The sequence below is a fragment of the Balaenoptera ricei genome, chromosome 16 (genome assembly GCF_028023285.1).
Source record: "Balaenoptera ricei isolate mBalRic1 chromosome 16, mBalRic1.hap2, whole genome shotgun sequence".
In the NCBI taxonomy this organism is placed as follows: Eukaryota; Metazoa; Chordata; class Mammalia; order Artiodactyla; family Balaenopteridae; genus Balaenoptera; species Balaenoptera ricei.
The window spans coordinates 61251137-61272453 of record NC_082654.1 but is presented as its reverse complement, the minus strand read 5'-3'; the positions used below and the strand labels follow the sequence as shown (position 1 = coordinate 61272453).

Here is a 21317-nt window from a genome sequence, read left to right as displayed (position 1 = left end):
ATAATAGGATATTTGAACACTCATTGGTTATTTAGTGGTTTTAAGAAGTTATCAATTTAAAAAATGATTCTTTTAGAGATACATACTAACATATTTATGGAAAAGGTGATATGATGTCTGGGATTTGCTTCAAAATAATCCATGAGTAGGGGAAGTGGGCAGAGGTACAGATAAAACTAGATTGACCATGAGTTATAATTATTGAAACTAGGTGATGGGTACATGAAGGGGCTGTATACTATTCTGTATGCTTTTGAATATGTTTGAAATTCTCTCTCTTTTTTTTTAAAGGGCATGCACAGGATGTAAACCACCAATCTGAAGCCATGGGATCACTAATTCCCAAGTCTCTAAGAGTATGGGCACTGTTCTATGCCTTAGGTGATGAACTTTTCATCTCAGCAGTCAGTCACTTACTGTTCTTCCTTTTGTGCCCTGTAATGATTTCTTCCACTGACACAGGCACAATCTTCTGTAGATTAATAGAACAATTCAAGAATGTTCTCTGCATGGAACTCACAATAACAAACAGGCTAGCTTTCCATCCTTTTATTTCTCTGTCCTTCAGGAAGCCCAGCAAGGTCATGAGCAGGTTTCCCCATCCATAAATATGCCCCTTCTCTCAAAGCCCTTCAGGGCTTTCAAACAAAGCCTGGCATGAGAAGGAAATGAGGTGCAAGACCACAAGGGTTAATGGGGCACTATGAGAATGACAGGGATCCAGAGCACAGCAGGAAAAAAGCCTTCAGAAAAAGATTTCAGAATAAACAATCACATTACAAGGGTCCTTACTGATAGGCTGCTGTTGACGGGAACATCATCATTCATTCAGAATTGAGTTGCTTTCTTCCATCCCTCTCAATTACCCAAGTTCTGTGCATTTCCCCCTTTGTATGACAAACGTTTCTGACTTGCCCCAGTTTCTTTTTCTTGGGAGACCCTCTATGCAGAACTGAATCAGGCAAGCAGGGTCCACTGTATAAGTCCCTACCTGTGTCCCGACTGCTCTGAGACGTGGAATCGTTCTCCACATTATAGATGACTGTTCCCTGAGAATCAGAAGAGAAGTGACTGACCACAGACTCATGGTGGGAGTGTTTGTAGGGATAGCTCTCCGCTGAAGAATCTGTTCGAGTATCACTTGAGATGGAGGGCTCCCTCCCTGAGGGAAGGAGGAGACATGCAAAGGTGAGGAGAGAGAGGACAGTGACAGAGAGGGGGCGAAGAGCTGGACGGCAACAAAGGTTCACGAGGTAAGAACTTCCTAAATGGAAGGGTGAGAAGGATATAGCAGAGCCGTTCTTCCCAACTCCCAACTTCAGATAACCCAGGCACACAATTCCTTCCACTCCTGCCCCTACCTTGCTGAAGCCCTCCCTTTGCCTGCCATTGTGAAAAACTGTGGGGCTTTTAGAAAACCTACAGGGGGAAAAGTAGAAGAAAGGAAAAAGTTGTGAAAAGTAAGATCTACTTAGATGGCAAGTCCCACGCCAACCTGGCACACATAACCAGTTGTTTCCCTATCCCAGAATTTTTCTCCTATACTGCCAGAAAAGTCACTTTTAAAAATTTAAAAGCATTTTTAATATCTATGAGACATTATGGGGCAGTTATTTATACTTTGGTGTGAATTAGTTCAATTAGACTACTTTCCTCTGAGCACCTAGCTGAGATAAGCACAACAGTGTAAATGGGTGTTTGACTGAAGGGAGAAGAAGCAGAGCAGGTCTGGGTGGGGCACAAGGGTGGGAAGAACATACCAAACAGGAGGGAGGTACAAAAGGGAGGGGAAAAGATTCCAAAGACAAGTATCTTCTCTTTCAAAATTATACTCAGGGCCAGCCAGCCTTAGATCCAGAAGAGGAAAAGAACATTACTTTTTCCTCCTTTTAGGAATCAAGCCAAAACCATTAGGGTTGTATTTCTATTATAGGATGAGTTTCTGAGGGATAGCCTGAGACTTTAGTAATAAAGCTGCAACTGTTTCTACAGGAAAACATGATTTAAGTTCCAAATAACTGAATTAGAAGTGAACAGCTGATTCATAAGCTAAGGAATATTGCTACTACACTTGGCATTTTAAAACAAAAATCTCTCATCCCAAACAAAATGACGAGCTTTGTAGTAACTCATATCATTTTCTTGGTCTTAACAACTCAAGTCACTGTTAAATTGCTAGTAAGAATGAGTCATCTTAGCAATATTAGAAGGTTAAATAGTGAGGTTTCCCTCACAAACTTAATACCTCAGTCTAAATGAACATAATTTCCTTCTCATTTTTGAATCAGGGCCAGGTGATCTAGACAATACATTCTTAAACACTGAAGGAAACAAAGCCTGGCACAACTTGGGCTTCAGCATGAGTTGGCACTTCTTTCTTATCTCTGATGAATCCTCTTTCTCCAAGCTAGGTTAAGTGCTAGGCTCATGACTGTGAGACCCTACTGTCCAGTCATCACATTGGAGTCGGGAGGGAGAAGTAAAGAGCTAGGCTGCTCACCTGAATCTTCACTATCGTAGCACGTCCTGCTGTACGACTGGAACGCAACTTGCGGGGGCAGGTCCTGGGTGGACACTGGGGTACCCTGGGGGTCTGCATAAAGTAGCAGCAAAGGCTGATAATGCCCCTTGATGCATTTGGTCACCACATCCTTCCATTTGGGCCCAATCTGAACCAGAAACAACCAGAAAAAGCATGACAATTATACTTCATATCCATAATTCAACACATATCTTTCTATTCTATTTTTCTAAAGAAAATAAAAGAGATGAAAAGACAAGAACTGGGTAAAGAAACAACAAAAGAGATCTTGGACCTAAACTTAATGATTTTTTTTTTTTTTTTTTTAATTTTTGGCTGCGCCACGTGGCATATAGGATCTTAGTTCCCCGACCAGGGATCAAACCCACGCCCCCTGCAGTGGAAGTGTGGAGTCTTAACCACTGGACCTCCAGGGAAGTCCCAATGAATTTTTTGTTAAGTCTTTTTTAATGAAATCCTTTTAGAAAGCACTAAAACCCTATAAGAGATAGGAATGGTGAATAAAATTACTTTTATTCCTGTGAAACATCAATTCAATTATGAAATATGAATAAAAGTTCTCAAAGCTGAATATGCTATGTGAGGGGACTTCAGTTGACTTGGTGATCAATTTCTTTTCACAGACATCAAATAAAAGCCCTTGTTTGAAATTTGCATTTCTATAATTTTCTCCTAAATATTAAAATCACCTTCATGAAGCTAAAGAGCAGACAGAAACTGTCTCACAGACTGCCTGAAAATAAGTGACATTCCGTCTCAGAGTTCACACAAGGCAGGACATAAAATGTCAAACTGCTTAGAATACACAGCTGAACCTCTCAGCCTTAGCTTTGTGCTGGATTCAGCGCTGCCATGGCAGTGGAAAAAAGTGACAGAATAGCCATGGAAACAACAATCCAATCAAATCCCCAAACTCACTCTCTCTTAAGTTTGATCCAGTCACATTCTTAGATGGTGTGTTCTTGGAGTCAGACCACTGGCACAGTGTTTATTTCATAATAGATGTTCAGTAAATGTATAACTGAGTTATCATTTTAACTGAAACATTTATATGCTTTTTACATACAAATCTGATTTAATATTTTATAAGGCAGGCATTATTTTTCAAATGAAAAACCTAAAGCTCAAAGAATTTACATAAGTTGCCCAAGATTACAACAGTAAAAAAGAGATGAAGAAGAGAATCAGGGAATTTAACAAAGACTTTACTATTTGTAGAGGACACTACGTAAGGCCCATGGGTTGGTGTAGATTATAGTCAGCAGTCTCCTAGCTGCTAACCTTATCACAAGAGGCTTCCTAACTCACACAGATCACCTAAACTACTTCAGCCACAGACTCTGTGGTTTAGATAGTACCAAATTTCCAGCTTTAAATATCATTATAGCCTTATTTTCTCTACACTAGCCCCCAAATACGTTAATCCGTGATAGAGTACTTCAGGGAGATAACAATCAGAGAATAATTTATAGCAGCCCTGGGACAAAGTATTACCCACTGTTAATTACAAGATTTGGAATTCTGAACTCTGTGCTAAGCTTATAACCTAATTTGAGGCATTAGATTGTTCTCGCTCAAATCAACGAATTAACATATTTTTTAAAAAGCCCTTTCAACTATAAATTCAGAATGGTTCTGAATGCTGGTGAGGTGATTCAGAGAAAATAATAGAAGATAAATTGATCCTGTCCTCAAGGAACTTGGTCTGTTGGGAAAGACAAGACTGACACTCTCATAAATTCAATAGATAGGCAGACAGACATTAAAATTATGAAAATGAAACACTGAAGACAAGTAACTGTCCATAGTTTTTTGTTCCATTCACCAAACACGTCAAGAAGGACTTGAATATTCCTACCTCCTTGACGTGAGCATCATCAAAATACATCCATTTGCGGATCTTTGTTTGGAAAAAGAATGTAGAATAATGTTTGCCGTAGTAACAGATCATTCCTACTAAGTACAGTTCAGACTGCTTGGCCCGGTCATCTGTCACTCTGAAAAACAGCTGTGGGGAAAGAGGAGAAAGGAAAGAACCATCACATACTCAGCCCTCTCACATCATCTCTCAGCAGACTCCATCATTTCTTCATTAAGGTACTGACTTGCTTCTCCTTTTGCTAATCCATATTAATCATCAGAAATGAACACAAAAAGGCAAAATTTTAGCGAAATGTCAGAGAGATAGTGGCCAAACTGGTAACGTGGTGATGTTTCTTCATAACTTTTATTTTATTTATTTATTTATTCATTCATTCATGCATTCATGCATTCATTCATTCATTCTAATTGCGGCGAGCAGGGGCTACTCTACGTTGCAGTGTGTGGGTTTCTCATTGCGGTGGCTTCTCTTGTTGTGGAGCATGAGTTCTAGGCACATGGGCTTCAGTACTTGTGGCACGTGGGCTCAGTATTTGTGGCTCACGGGCTCCAGAGCACAGGCTCAGTAGTTGTGGCACACAGGCTTAGTTGCTCCGCAGCATGTGGGATTTTCCTGGACCAGGGCTCGAACCCGTGTCCCCTGCATTGGCAGGCGGATTCTTAACCACTGCGCCACCAGGGAAGTCCTCTTCATACCGTTTAATAATATTTTCTTGCTGGGGCCTATTCTAAGATGAGCCAGGAATGTCAAAAAAAAATAAAACAAAAACAAAACATTCTCAAGTTTCAAAGGTTATTTATCAGCTGGTGCCACAAATATAAATTTCCTGTTGAGACACTAAGTAGAAGGTAAGAAAGCACTTAGGGGGAGCAATCCCACCATACCAGTTACCAACATTTCAATTCCTAGATATCTAGCACTGTCCTAGGTGTTAAGAGACATACAAAATATTTGAAGGCAAGGACTCTTGCCTTGAGGAATCTGGTTGAAAAAGCAATCATAAAAATAAAGCTAGAACAGAACAGAATATGTAGGCTATAGAAATTTAGAAAAATGACATTTTATTGTGCATAGCCTACTATGTCAGAGACTCCTTGGCAAGGAGACCTAAAGTAAGATCCCAGATGGTTCACTTATTCTCAACCATGGCTTAATGACATTAAAAAACAACAAGGGATCTCCTTAGTCACAGGACCATCCCAGAGGGAAACCAGTAGAAAGGAAACCACAGACTTTCTGGCTCGTCTCTTGAACTGAAGGAAAAAGAAGTATAGGCTGTACCTATACTAGAGCATGCCGCTGATAAGGTAAACAGCCCACGTCTGAAGTCTGTTTCCACTAGAATTCTCTTCCAAGCCACTTCATTACCTTCTCAGCAGATGTTGGTTCCTACCATGAATTTAATATTCTAGGACTCATGTCATCAGCTTCTACCTCCTTCACCTCCCATAGCAGAACTACTCAGGACTGCTCACTTCTTTGACCTTACTACCTCCCATGGTTGAATACTCTTCCCTATTCTACACTGGTATTAACTAATGATAAGTAGAGCATATGATAACTCTATGAATTACTTGTTTTACCAGTAGCTAAGCTCTGCCCATCCTGTCTTTCAAGGCCAAGATCATCCCATATCTTCCAAAAAGCCTTTGCCACCTACGCAAAGGAGGTATGTGAGCATGTACATGCATGCACATGTATGTGTACAGATACACACAATATATTTTTTCAAAACTCTTTAATATTGTCATTTAGGATATACCTTTGTGTTCAGAGTTCACTGCACTTGAGCAATAGTAGGTTACAAGAACTCCAAGTGAGAGATAAAGGTAACTAACACTCACGTCACCCAGCTTAAGGCAGGTGCCCAGGCTGTGAATGACATCCTCTGCCAAGTCTGAGTGGTCCGAGTCCCATACCAGCCCAATTGTGATAATCTGTGGAGCGTTCATCAACACACGGCGAATCCGAATCCTCTCTCCACAGTTGCTCTGAAATACATATATAATGCTAGTGAGAAATGTTGCCCACTGACTCTGCCTCAATTCCACTAATCTCAGGGTTTCCCTCCCCACTCTGAACCCCACCCCTCACTTAACTCACCGGGCAGTTCCGCAGATCCCCCATGGTGCTGGCATTCTGCAGCAGCTCACCAAACATGCTTGGTGAGGGTTTTTCTCGTCTTTCCAGCATACAAATAGCCTGATTGCTTCGAGATGGGGAATTGAAGGGGGATGATGTTGGGAGCTGTACAGGGTTATAGCTAAATCATTCATGCAAATTCCTAACTCACATGTTTGGCTTTCTTCCTCTGCCCACTATGCCAAAGCCCCTCATCCTGACCAGCCTCAGTATCCCACAGAGTAAGTGTGCCTGCCTGTCCCCAAATCCAAAGCTCATAGAATCCCCATTCCTCCTCCCAGTCTGCTGGCCAGAACTTGAGACTAAGAAAAGGGGACAGATGGGAGAGGAAAGAAGGAGAACACAGGTTATTTTTAAATTACTGTTCTGAGTTCCTACAATACAGCAAATACTCAGCAATAAGGATACAAGCTATTTGGGTGCCTTCAGTTAAAACCCAGTCAACTGAAGAACTGCCTAAGTATACAAACAGAGAACCCTATAAGACTCACCAAAGGGAAGTAGTGGAGATATAATGCACCATCTGGATGAAAGGCAGCGGATCAGAAGTGGCGCCGCAGCTAGTACATACACACTAAGCCCGGGGAGAAAAAAGCAAAACAAGCAGCCACAGTCATTAACTGTTTTGGCACCCATTTGACATCCTACATCCTAGGATAAAGTGTTCTTGAAGAAAAGGTCTAAGAAGTGATGGGAATAGAAATAGAGTTCACCTGCTCAAACAACGTCATTGCAAATTTCTGGTGGGAGATGCAGTGTTGGGCAGTGCATATGTCCTCTTTGGTTTCATCAGCAATATGGAAGTGAATCCTCATCAGGAGGTTTTCCTAATAGGGAAGGACAAAAAGCAGTACATCGACAATATTTAACAAACAAAAGCACAAATTTGTTGGCAGTTTACTCAGAGAAACAGCAATCCTCCTTGAAGGTACGAATACCTCTGATTTTTTTTTTTAATTTTTAATTTGAAATAATTATAAATTCACAGAAAGTTTCAAAAAAATTATACAGGAGGTCCATGTACCCTTCACCCAGTTTCCTCCACAGGTGACATGTTACATAACTATAGTACAATATCCAAACCAGCAAATGGACATCAATAAAATCCACAGAGTTTATTCAGATTTCACCAGTTTTACATACATTCATTCGGGTGTATGTGTAGCTCCATGCAATTTTATCACATGTATAGTCATGTAAACACTCCCACAATTAAGATATAAAACTCTTTCATCACCACAAAGCTCCCTTCTGCTATTCCTTTAAAACCTTACCCACTCAATTCCAACCCTAACCCTTAGCAACCACTAACATGCTGTCCCATCTCTATAATTTTATTATTTCAAGAATGTTAAATAAATGAGATCATACAGTACATAACCTATTGATACTGCATTTTTCACTCATTGTAACTCCCTTTAGATCACTCAACTTGTTACATAAATCAACAGTTCATTCCTTTTTATTGCTGCACAGTATTCCCTGATATAGAAGTACCCCAGTTTGCTTCACCATCTACCCATTAAAAGCATCTGGGCTTTTTTACTTTAGGGCTATCACAAATAAAGCTTCTCTGAACATTCATGTACAGGTTTTTGTATGAACATATGTTTTCATTTCTCTGGGATTCACGTACAGGAATCTAACTGCTGAATCATATGGTAGTTTGCAAGTTTAGTTTTTTAAGAAACTGCCAAAGTGTTTTCCAGAGTGGCTATGCCATTGTTCATTCCTACCAGCAATAAATCAGTGATCCAGTTTCTCAGGGGCACCCCTGATTTTGGCCTATATTTTACCCTATAATAGGACGTATATCACTCAGATTGTTTAATGGTTGCATAGAGTCTTTTGAAGGTTGATGAACAGAACCCAGAGTTGAGAAGAGTTTGGGTCCTCTACTAAAAGTCACTGGGAGCAAAGTAGCCATCTACATAGCACATCACACTTGTGCTAAGGACTCAGCTGTTCTCTGTTTAATTCTCTTTAGTATGCAGGAGCTCTCAAACTGTGCTCCCCAGACCAGCAGCATCAGCGTTAGCATCACCTAGGAACTTGTTAGAGATATTCTTGGGACCCACTCCAGACCTACTGAAACAGAAACTCAAGGGAGTTGGGCCCAGAAATTTGTATTTTAATGGGCCTTGTCTCCCCTGAAGGTGAGAGTTACTGTTCTGTGTGATGGCAAGCACAAAACTACCCTAAGCCTGAAGAAAAAAGAATAAACCCACTAGGCACTTCATACTTTATTAGCAGAAACAACTCAGAGAAAGTGGGGAAATTCCTAGTTATAACTGTAGAGACCAGGAGCACAGTAAAGTAGCCAGTCCCTGATGGAGACCATCCACAGTCTCACCCCATATCAAAGAGGGCCAGAGGCCAGCACTTACAAAGCACTCTGCAGCATCATCCATAATTCCCAGCTGGAAACGCTGTTCATCCTGAAAAGTCTTTGCCAGAGCACTGCGGAGAGTGTCAGATGGAAGCACTTTTTCAGTACTGCACTGAAACTGGTTAAAGATTCCCTGTAGAGAAGAGGTTAGACAAGGGGAAAAGCACAAGGCTGTTACTGAGCTTCTATGCATCCCAGTGTGTCATGCTAGGATCTCCACGCTTACAGCTATGGAGCCAAATGTACTTTGAATGAGTTGATATGCTTGCAGTTAGTTATAAAAAAGTAAAAAAACAAGACTCATAATAAAGGGCATGATATGTGCTAATAAGGGTCCTTGCTCTTCCGTCTGAGTGTGATACCATCAAGGACTCATTAGGAGAGACCGTTGTCATGAGTTAATGCAATGCAGTTACCTCATTTCCTCTGATATAGAAAGAGGTAGATGGTCTACAATAAATAAAGATAAATTATATGTCACTGAATTGGTAAATTATTCTCTGGGGGCTCATCGTATGAAACTTGGCTCCTTCTTTTAAATTGTTTAGCTACTATAAAATTACCCAAAAGTAAAAAGAATAATATAACAAATACCTACGTGTCTAACACTAAGAAATAAACATTCTATCATGTTTACTTCCAATCTACAGATAAAGCTAAAGTCCCCTTTAAGACCAGCCACTCACTATGAGTTTGTTGCACAATCTTCTGTTTATAATACTTTTACATATATTTGTATGTGTGTATATATGTGTGTGTGTATGTATATAACCCTCAATAATACATAGTATGCTTGTGTGTGTGTGTCTTTTGTTTACGTAAAAAGTATCACACTGAATTTTACTTTTTTTAAAAATTCAGCATTCTTTTTGAGGTTACCCATATATTTCATCCTTTTCCCCTGCTGTATAGTATTATATCATGTTACTACATCACATCTATTTATCCATTTGTATAGTATTATATCATGTTACTATATCACATCTATTTATCCATTTCTTTATTGACAGATATTTTAACAGTCTCCAATTTTTTGCTATTGTAAAGAGGCTATGCCAACTTAAACTTCTACCAGTGCATGAATATAAATAAATTTCCCCATATCCTTGTCAGCAATTAATACAGTCAGACTGGTTAATTTTAGTCTTTCTAACTACATTTAGTTTTTCTGGGTCTTCTGTGAGTACTACTTGCAGCAAATACCTTCTTCTAGTCTTCTGGTATCTTTCAAGCACAGCAGTTTTTAATTTTGGTGTAACTAAATGTATCTATCTCCTCCATCTTTACCTATATCTGAAACAATGTTGAATGTGATATCCAGAGAATGGAAACAAAGAGTGGAAACAAGTGGCACATGCTTTGAGGTGTCCTTCTCAAGCGGTATTGGACCCTCCACACAGAGATTTTAGAATGTGCTCCTTGACATCACATGGCCCAGATCCACACTAAACCACCCAGATAAACAACTCACCCAACAATGAGTTACATGTCAACATGCCAAAGAATGTCACTGGCTTGAAATCCTCATTAGTAATTTATTCATATAAAAAAATTCCAGGGTTACTTTCAGACTTACTAATGAGACCAGAAATGAGATCACTTTTATAAACCTACCTATGTGAGCTAAGAATAGGAGGTCCCACCAACCTAGAATGGCTAATTATTGGTCCTCATTTTACTTGACGTTTTACTTGCAGTAGCTCAGTCACTCATTCCCTTCAGATTTTTACCCAAATATTACCTTCTCAATATAGTATTTCTTGATCATGTTATTTAAAATTGCAAGCTCCACTCACTCTTTCTAAACCTCCCACCCTTACTTGTTTTATTTTTCCCTTTGGCACTTTTACCAGCAGTCGTACCATGTATATTACTTATTTATTGTCTAACTGTACTCTCTAGAATATGAAGACAGAAATTTTTGCCCTTTAATTCCTTGCTACACTCCCAGCATCTATAATAGTAATGGCATGTAGGCCATCAACAACTAGTTTTGAATGAATGATTTTATATGGTTAGATCTTATTAAGGGAAAATATTAACTCCCTTCTCTTTTTTTTAAGCAGATAAAGAATCACCTAGAAAAGGTGAAAATTTTTCTTAAGGTAACACAACTGGTTCAAGCAAAAGGGGACTAAACCTTGTTCTGCTAATTTCAAGAGACCGCTGTTCTCTTACTAGCATCATTCCACCTCATACACACTGAACATCTATCCCTACAGCAACTTGAGAACAATTTACTGTGAACCCTGCTATTATTTCCCTACAAACAATTCCATATGATGTGGAGGAGGCAGCAACAGAAAAACATATTTAGTATTGCTTAATAAGCATGGGGCTGGGGGGAAATCTATTATAATTACTTTATTTTGGAGTGACCTAGAAAGTTTTAACAAGTCTGTTATAAGATCAGGTAAAGACAGAGCAAGACCTTCCATAATTTGTTGCTGGAAGTAGAAGAATGTCTATCAGTGACTCCTTAAACTAGACCAAAAGTAAAGGTCTGGGTCCACAGTTAAACACTCCCAGAGGGCAACTGGATATCTGCCAAGTGACCAATGGGATTTTGAAACTTGGGGAAATGTGAAGAAAAAAGAAAAAGGAAGGTAGGAAAAGAAGTAGTGGCTGCTTCTACACGTGGTGATCTGAACACTTAATGATATGCTGAAGGGAAGTCACCTCAGCTTTGCAAAACTTGGTAACCACTATCATATCCCAACCTGCCACTCTTCTCAACTGTTAATGGTAAGACATTAATGCTGACAAAGGCTCTACCTCTAGAGCAAGGGATGGATGAGGTTTGGTCCTTTGTTCAGAGTCTAAAACCGGTTCCAAGACAAACCTATGGAAAATTAGTTTCAGGATAGTTCTGTACAAACACAAGAAATGCAAACTGCAGCCCCTTTAGTTTCTCTCAACTGGGTTTCCTCAAGAATTAATACTCTAAAGCATCAACAGTTCCTAATGAATTAACTTCTCTCCTATGCAGAGTACTAGTTATGTTACCATCCTAGAGAGAATTAAGAAAATAGTCACTCAAAATACTTTCTGTGTTCTGTGGTTCAGATGACCCTGTTTGAGAAAGGACAGAGATCCACTGAGAGATGGCACAGAGTAATAGTTAAGAGTATGGACTCTGGAACCATAGTATTTGGGTTCAAAATCCCAGCCCTGTTACTTACCAGCTATATGACCTTGGACAAGTTACCTACTTCTCTACGCTTCAGTTTCCTCTACTAAAAGAGAATTAATAACAGTATTTACCTCCTAGGATTATTTAAGGATTAAATAAGTTATCTATCTTTCTACTTATATCTTAGACTAAAGTCTGACCATATGAAAGTGCTATCTAAGTGTTAACTGTTATTATAATCATTCTATTTGGGATTCATTTTAGGTTACTGCCTGCCACTGACGTATGAAGAAGGGCCTTGAGAGTCAGAAAGGCTTCTACCTTGAGCTACCTCCCCAGTCTCTAAGGTCTAGGTACAAAGGAAGAAATTCTTCTCTATTCTGCTGCTTGTATTCAAGAGAGGCAGATTTCCCATGACCTAGATAACAAGGGTTTCAGCACAGAAAAAGAAAGACTTAAAAGTCAGAGCTCTGACTGCGCCCATAGTGGATATGCAACAACAGATCTGGCTCTTGTGTTCAGTGGCATCATCTCCATGCTACTCTTTTTTTAACCTCTTAATTACAAACAGTTTTCTCCACACACACTGAGTATCTGAATGTATTCAGAATAGCCTCTGCCTGCATCTTCTTTATTTTCCTATTCAATATTTTAATTATTGTTACTGGTATTACTCTGCCATTGTTAGGAAGAAGCAAGTGTATCAGGGATGAAGCAGCCTGAGCCTGCCCAGCATGCATCTGTGAGCCGCAGCTCTGGAAGAAGCTGTAGCACAAAGCCCCTCTGTTAGGGCAGCACACTAACCCCTGTGTGTCCCTCTCACATGAGCACAAGGCAGGAATGGGCCTCCTCCTGTTCCCTTTTTCACCCTCCTCCCACCTTTCCCAGAGGGAGATCCTGTTCACACCAAAGAAAGCCAAGAACATTTAGTTCAGCAATAAGAACAGGTGGTAGCACCAATAAGGAACAAAAACTGGTATTCTTCCAATTGCTGAGTTCTATGGCAGAGAGGGAGAAAGGGCAGGAAGAACCAAAACCCAGGAATCATTTTCCCCTGTGGGGTCCCTGATGGTTTCATTTCAATAAATAAAAAACCCACCTTTGAGGTTTCTCTCTGCTGTTCTTCACAGAGTGAAACCAAAGAGGTCTTCCTTTTCACTCTCAGGAAAAGGCAAATTACTTTTTGTTTGTTAACTATTTTCTTGGATGCAGTGCAAAAGCAACAAGACTAATGACTAAAAGCAGGTGCTTCCCCATCCATCTCTCTTGGATCAAGTAGCAAACAATTCTACCCACAGGAGCATATAATTATTTGGATTAGTAAAAACCACGTAAATAAAAGTGCCATAAAGACAGAAAGTCTTTGTGCTTTGTCATCTACAAATGCAGCTGTTGCTTAAGTTTTTCCTTTTTTTCCCCCTAAAACACAGACTTTGTCTTTTTTTTTTAAATTATTTATTTTTTATTTTTGGCTGTGTTGGGTCTTTGCAGCTGCACGCAGGCTTTCTCTAGTTGCAGCGAGCGGGGGCTACTCTTTGTTGCAGGTGCGGGCTTCTCATTGTGGTGGCTTCTCTTGTTGTGGAGCACAGGCTCTAGGCGTGCGGGCTTCAGTAGTTGCAGCACACGGGCTCAGTAGTTGTGGCTCACGGGCTCTAGAGTGCAGGCTCAGTAGTTGTGGCACACAGGCTTAGTTGCTCCATGGCATGTGGGATCTTCCCGGACCAGGGCTCAAACCCGTGTCCCCTGCATTGGCAGGCAGATTCTTAACCACTGTGCCACCAGGGAAGCCCAAAACAGACTGTCTTTAAGCAGGGAACAGCTGTCTATTTCTCTCTCAGAATTTCCTAGCTTTGCATCAAAAAGAATTCATGAGTAGAGAAGATACGGGTCAAGAAAAAGGGCTGTCACTAAATTTGATGCTTTATGGGCCCAAGGTCTTTGAAAAGTGCCCCAGTCAGCAGTTCAACTCATCCCTGAGAGGTGTCCAGCAACACCTCTACAAAGGCGTGACGCATGTTATACACTACTACTAACTCAATTCTTAGAGTTTCTCTCCTTGATCTAAGCTTCCCAAATCTATCCTTTTGGCTTTCATAACTATCCCTTTTTTTCCACACCGCCTGTAAATCACAGACCTAAATAAATCATAAAACTAGATGTGGCCAATCGAGCCTGTTTGTAAACACAACCCTTTGAAAGGAAAATAAAGGAGCTACTCCTTGAGAGTCACTGACTGCTGGAAAATAGAACTTTCACCCTAGATTTGTATGTTCAAAAGAATGTTGAACGTTTTCTTTCAAGAGGGGAAAGAATATTGAAATGTTTACCATTTTGGCATCCAAAACAGTACCACTGGATTTTTAACATTTTATTGCAAAAAAGTTCAAACATACAAGGGTAGACAAAATAGCACAATAAATTCCCATGTACCTATCATCCATCCTCAACCATTATTTTTTTTTTTTTTTTTTTAAGAAGGAATCCTTTTTTTTTTTTTTTTTTTTTAAACAACAGCTCCTGTTTTTAAATTTTTATTTATGTATTTATTTATGGCTGTGTTGGGTCTTCGTTTCTGTGCGAGGGCTTTCTCCAGTTGCGGCAAGCGGGGGCCACTCTTCATCACGGTGCGCAGGCCTCTCACTATCGCGGCCTCTCTTGTTGCGGAGCACAGGCTCCAGACGCGCAGGCTCAGTAATTGTGGCTCACGGGCCTAGTTGCTCCACGGCATGTGGGATCTTCCCAGACCAGGGCTCGAACCCGTGTCCCCTGCATTGGCAGGCAGATTCTCAACCACTGCGCCACCAGGGAAGCCCCTCAACCATTATTGACCTGTGGCCAATCTCATTTCATATATACCACCCACCCACTTACCCCTCCTCCCAGATCATTTTGAAACAAATGCTAGACACTATTTATCTGTAAATATGTCAGGATATGCCTCTAAAAAATAAGAACCCTTTTTGTTTAAAACATAACCATATAACAAACCCTTTCTCTAGTGTTCAGTGATTTTTTTGTGATATAACAGAATCAGTGATTACATCTCCCCTGACAAGTGTGAGCTGCAACTCCCAAGGCCTGTAGTCTATGAGCTGACCAAATATGTGTTCTTCAAATTAAGGTTGTTAAATATAACAACTTTAGTGACAATTCAGTGACAATTCTGAAGTGACATTTATGCAGTAAAAACAAAACAAAACGAAAGGTACCTATGTAAAGTGATGGCTATGTTAATTAGCTTGATTGTAGTGATCATTTCACAATATACGTATACATCAAAACATCAAGTTGTGCGCCTTAAATCTACACAATTTTTATTTGTGAATTATACCGCAATAAAACTGAAAAAAATCATTAAAAAAAAAAAAAACTTAACCATAATACCATTACCACACTCAGAAAAAGGTATCCAGTCAGTTTAACAGAAAATCTTGCTCCAGGAAGAGAAGGCAGAGAACAGCTGGCCAGTTTCTCTCTTGGGATTCTTTAACCTTATGTCTTAAAATAGCTACCTTCTGGACTTCCTAATTAGAAAATTACCCACATATCCTATATCAGTCCCTTTAAATTAAATTCAGTTACCAATACCATATCTCTCCATGAGTTTAGGGCTTTATTTGCATTCAATTTATAACCCAATACCTTGGACTTACAGTAGTGAAGTAAAAGACCATCATAAACTTACCTTTCACACGCATTCCTGCTACCTAGGCAAAAATGACACCCACATACACAAAGGCAGAGACACAGAGAGAAACAAGACCTCAAGACACTGGACAGACAGACACAGAGACAGGCCAAATTCACCAGGGAACAGTATTGTTTTTAGTTGGAGATCATAAACTAATATTGAGATTTATAAAAATGTAACAGTCATTCTGGAATTTTTGCCAAGATCAAAAGTGTAGGACCTTAAAGATTACCAACAGTATTCAAATCAAATTTTAAGAATCAATATCATAGCCACTTACCCCACACGGGAAATAAAAAGGGGGATCCTTCTGGACATGCACAAAGATTTTGAGATTGTGTAAGTTTCAGGTTCTGCCATAAACTCTGGAAAGAATCATGATGATCTGCTATATTTTTCCTTGTAGTCATACCCCTCTATTTGAAATACCATGTAAAATTCTGAACTCCAGAATTTTAAAAAGGATAAGAGCCTGAGTTTTATACTATCCAAGTTATGTCAATGATTAAATTAGTCGAGAATATTTAGGTACAGGGCTTCCCTGGTGGCGCAGTGGTTAAGAATCTGCCTGCCAATGCAGGGGACAGGGGTTCAAGCCCTGGTCCAGGAAGATCCCACATGATGCAGAGCAACTAAGCCTGTGCGCCACAACTACTGAGCCTGCGCTCTAGAGCCCGCAAGCCATAACTACTGAAGCCTGCACGCCTAGAGCCCGTGCTCTGCAACAAAAGAAGCCACTGCAATGAGAAGCCCGCGCACCGCAACGAAGAGTAGCCCCCCCTCGCTGCAACTAGAGAAAGCCCGCACACAGCAGCGAAGACTCATGGCAGCCAAAAATAAAATAATTTTTTAAAAAGAAGAATATTTAGGTACAGCCTAATACAACTTTAAGAAAGGTTAACCAAAAGACCACACAAATATGTTCACATCACATAGATAAGCAGAACAAGGAAGTTCAATTCAAATGGATAGGTGCATTAGACATAAGGACATACCTTCCTTATGTGAGGGCTATTTATTACTAGCTAAAATTTCCAGGTAACATACTAGAAATCTAATTTCCTGGCTTAAATAAATAGCCAGTCTAGGATAATGGGTTTACTCCTCTCTGATAGTGGCCATGACTGTAGGACAATGAAGAACCTTCCATTCCTACAGTCTACAAAAAAATGACCAGACTAATTCCTTATACCACTTTACTCGATATGTTTATGCTTCAGTCCCCAGTAGAGGAACAGCTACATGGTACACAATAAAAAAATACTGAGAGATTTGTTCCCTGAGCTCTCAAATTGCCCCCCAATTAACAAGTGAGCTATCAGCAGAACACAGACTTTCCTGCCCCTTCACAACAGTCTTACTGCTCTACAGGTACAGACTTTCATTCCAGGACTCCTATATACAAAAACCTATTTCCTCCCTACCTACCTCCATCACCACCACCATTCCCTGGCTTTTATTCCTTATACTAACATCCTTAAAAAAAAAAATCACTAATTGAGAAGGTTTGTTGGATTTAATCAATCAATGCAGCATTCTTCTTTGTCTATAACAAAAAACACTCTGTCCTACATCCTGGCACTGCAAAGCCTCTAGTACAATCCCTGGAAGGAGAACAAAATCTTTGTGGCATACTAAGTACAGAGGACGGATTTCCTCCTCTGGACAGAGATAAATAAATAAACCAATACCAAAGTCAAGTCATACCCTGGGGGCCAGGGTGTAAGAGCAGACTCAATATGAATAATAAATCAGAGCTCTGGGCTATAGGCATGACAACAATTTAGGTCAGGAAAAATCTTACAGTAATACTAGATGGGAATAAATTTGGTATTTTATAAGGGACAGGGTAATTAGCACACAAATCTCTTTTTTTTTTTTTATAAATTTATGTTTTCATTTATTTATTTTTGGCTGTGCTGGGTCTTCGCTGCTGCGCACGGGCTTTCTCTAGTTGCAGGGTGAGCGGGGGCCACTCTCCATTGCGGTGCACGGGCCTCTCACTGCGGTGGCCTCTCCTGCTGCAGAGCATGGGCTCTAGGCACGTGGGCTTCAGTAGTTGTGGTGCACGGGCCCAGATGCTCCGTGGCATGTGGGATCTTCCCGGACCAGGGCCCGAACCAGTGTCCCCTGAATTGGCAGGCAGACTCTTAACCACTGCGCCACCAGGGAAGTCCCCTACAAATCTCTTCTATTTGCTAAGTCAGAGTTGAAAGGCATTGCGGTTCAAAGTAAGCAGAAAGACAAACTAACACAAATTCTTCATTAATAATTTGCATGCAAGATTTTGAGGCTGTAATTACTTTAGGGACTTAGTGTCAAGTAACACAGAAAAAAAAAAACAGTATATTTTACAGGACCAAAAGAAATGGATTATCATAAATATTGTGTACAAACCACCAAAAAGTACTGGATGCAACATATACTATGGTACCAATGAAGATCACAAGGCACAGGACTATTGGCAGACGTTCATAGAGCAGAAGAAAAAAACAAAAATATTGGGACTTCCCTGGTGGCGCAGTGGTTAAGAATCCGCCTGCCGATGCAGGGGACGTGGGTTCAAGCCCTGGACCTGGAAGATCCCACATGCCACGGGGCAACTGGGCCCGTGCACCACAACTACTGAGCCCACGTGCCACACTGCTGAAGCCTGTGCACCTAGAGCCCATGCTCCACAAGAGAAGTCACCGCAATGAGAAGCCCGAGCACCGCAATGAAGAGTAGTCCCCACTTGCTGCAGCTAGAGAAAGCCTGCGTGCAGCTAGAGAAAGCCTGCATGCCGCAACGAAGACCCAACGCAGCAAAAATAAATAAATAAATAAATAAAGTTCAAAACTCAATTTAAAAAAAAAACAAAACAACAACAACAAAAAAAATTAAAGAAGACGTGATCCAAAAGGTATTCACATAAGGCCAGTAGTAAATGCATTTTAAGTAAACAACTGGAGAAAGAGCAGGGATACATATCTTTCAGCCAGACTTGGAAGGGCAAATCCTTCATCCAAACATCAGATTAAGGGAAAGTTGGCTAACTTCTGACTCATCGAGGAACATGTTTGTGTTTCTTTTTGTCCTTAATAGTAGGTTCTAGAGATAAGCAATTATGCTCTAACATAAAGAATTCTGACTTTATAAAGAACTGACAAGTTTTGCAGAGTACTTCAAATTCAGGAAGTTTGGAATCTCTTGTTTTTAAAAAAATCTAAGAAATAAGAATTTTACAAATCAAACTTAGCATTAAAGAATGCAAACAGGTCATGAAGTATCAGCAAAAAGGAATTCTTATTATCCTCATCAAATATTCCTCTGATTTTTAAATAAGAGGCAGAGAAAAATATATATAATTACACCCATAGAGAAAAAAATATATAGAATTACACCCACACTGGGACACCACAAAGTTAACATGTAACTTAACGGCAGGATACCAGATAACTGCTCTGTTGACAGAATCCCAGACTTTCACTTCTTCCCTCAGCAGATCTTTCCCACCATCAACTCCCCTTCCTGACTCCCTCCTCCCCTCCCCCACATCTCTCCCTTCCCTTACTAAATGAGTCATGAAGGCCTAGATTAGTAGACTTACTAAAAAAAAGTATGAGACCAAAAGTCACAATATGAAAATCTCTATTAAACAGGACAAGAGTGAGAGAGAATATAAAAGACAGAAAGAAAAAGAAAAGGAAAAGGCAATACCCTAAACTCCGTAACTAAAATATCAAGAAGTACTAAAAGACTATATGAACCCAGAAAAGTTGTGTTTATATTATGGTCCAGGCACTGTGAGGAACACCGAGAGAAGAAAAGCTGGGCCACCTTCCCAAAAACCCATTCAGCCATGCTAAACACTGTTAAAATCAATCACGGATGTAGATATAGTATTTTTAAAACTTCATGAAGAAGATAAATTTCTGAAAGAGTTCTGAAAGGCAGATGTGGTTTGGCTTAAAAGGGATGTGTTACTGTTCTGTTTATTGTTATTATTTTGGGTGCCAAGGGATGCAGGCAAAGTGAATGACATTTGCAATGCAATGTCTAAGAGGCAGGCATAGTAAGTGTACCATCTGCTATCAAAGATGAAATGGAGTGCCTGGGGAAGGAGAGGAAGGGAAAAGGAAGTGTGAAATTAGTTTTTTAAATGTCCATAATCCTGCTTTTCTAAGTGATTTAAGAGACAACTGGGAGCCACTTCAAGATTATAAGAAGGTAGTAACTTCAAAATAGCACTCCAGGGTAGTCTTAGGTTAGAACAAATGAAATAGGAAGATACTAGAGATGGAAAGGCAATTAAGGGTCTGAAAAAAAGAAGTACTCTTTTTACTAAAACGGTGGGCAAAAAGACCTATTACTAGAAATATCATAGACCAGAGAGGAGGCATAAAGAGAAATGATAATTCCTGTGGTGGAATTCAGGCTATTTTCAGTTTTCCTCTGTACACTTTAGTATACTTTCCAGAATGATTGCAGTATTTTTCTATATTTATAATAAAAATCATCATTCAAATAAAGAACAAACATCATGTGTATACACAGCCAAAGAATAATAAATAAATGCCCATGTGCCTGCCACACAATTTAAGAATGGAAAAATTGAGTTTGAGTATCCACAAATGATTATATCCTACCCATTCCACCTTCCAGAGGTAACCATTATCCTGAATTTTGCGAAAATCATTCCTTTTTTCTCTGCATTTATCATACATATGTATCACGGAACAATATGTTATTTATTCTGCCTGTTTTGGATTTGTATATAAATGGAATCATAGTTTAGCAGTCTTCTGTGACTTGCTTTTTTCATTCAGTATACAAATCTTCCTTGATTTATGATGGGGTTACATCCCAATAAACCCATTGTAAGTTGACAACATGCCTAACTTATCTACTGAACATCATAGCCTAGCCTAGCCTACCTTAAACTTGCTCAGAACATTTACGTTAGCCTACAGTTGGGCAAAATCATCTAATACAAAGCCTACTTCATTATAAAGTGTTGAATATCTGATCGAATTTATTGAATACTGTACAGAAACTGAAAAACAGAACGTTTGTATGGGTACAGAATGGTTACAAGTGTATCGGTTGTTTAACGTCGTGATTGTCTGGCTGACTGGGAGCTGAGGCGTGCTACAGCTGCCCAGCATCACAAGAAAGTATCATACCATATATATCACTAGCCCAAGAAAAGATCAAAATGCAAAGTAAGGTTTCTACTGAATGCATATCGCTTTCACATCATCGTTAAGTCAGACCATCGTAAGTTGATGGCTGTCTGTAAGGCTTCTGTGATTAACTCAAAATGATACATGTAGCTGCAGGCTATTCATTTTCACAACTATATAGAAGTGAAATAAACTACTACTCTAGGAATAAACCATAATTTTTTAATCGATTATATTAGAGTTGGAATGGGTTGTTTCATTTTTCTGTAATCACACAAAAAAATACTACCTTAAACATCCCCAAACATATCTTCTGGTATGTATGTACAAGGAAGTTTCTTACAGCGAATATCCAGGAGTAGAATTACTGAGT

General features: G+C 39.7%; 1 protein-coding gene across 16 annotated transcripts in view; it reads right to left on the bottom strand.

The window, feature by feature from the left end:
* Positions 1 to 21317, bottom strand: part of USP54 (ubiquitin specific peptidase 54) — a 152223-nt gene that overhangs the window by 36566 nt on the left and 94340 nt on the right. For 13 of the 16 annotated variants that reach the window (XR_009497993.1, XM_059900141.1, XM_059900138.1 and 10 more), the window contains exons 4-11: positions 8954 to 9088; positions 7280 to 7393; positions 7058 to 7140; positions 6528 to 6633; positions 6269 to 6415; positions 4401 to 4550; positions 2501 to 2669; positions 992 to 1162 (exon numbers count right to left, since the gene is read on the bottom strand). Coding sequence is in view for 15 of the 16 variants with exons in the window: in XM_059900141.1 (XP_059756124.1) it covers positions 992 to 1162; positions 2501 to 2669; positions 4401 to 4550; positions 6269 to 6415; positions 6528 to 6633; positions 7058 to 7140; positions 7280 to 7393; positions 8954 to 9088 (1075 nt within the window). In the remaining variant the exon portion in view is untranslated. Of the gene's footprint in view, positions 1 to 991; positions 1163 to 2500; positions 2670 to 4400; positions 4551 to 6268; positions 6416 to 6527; positions 6634 to 7057; positions 7141 to 7279; positions 7394 to 8953; positions 9089 to 21317 lie in introns of those variants that run through there. The other 3 variants (XM_059900133.1, XM_059900135.1, XM_059900137.1) reach the window with 2 other exon arrangements.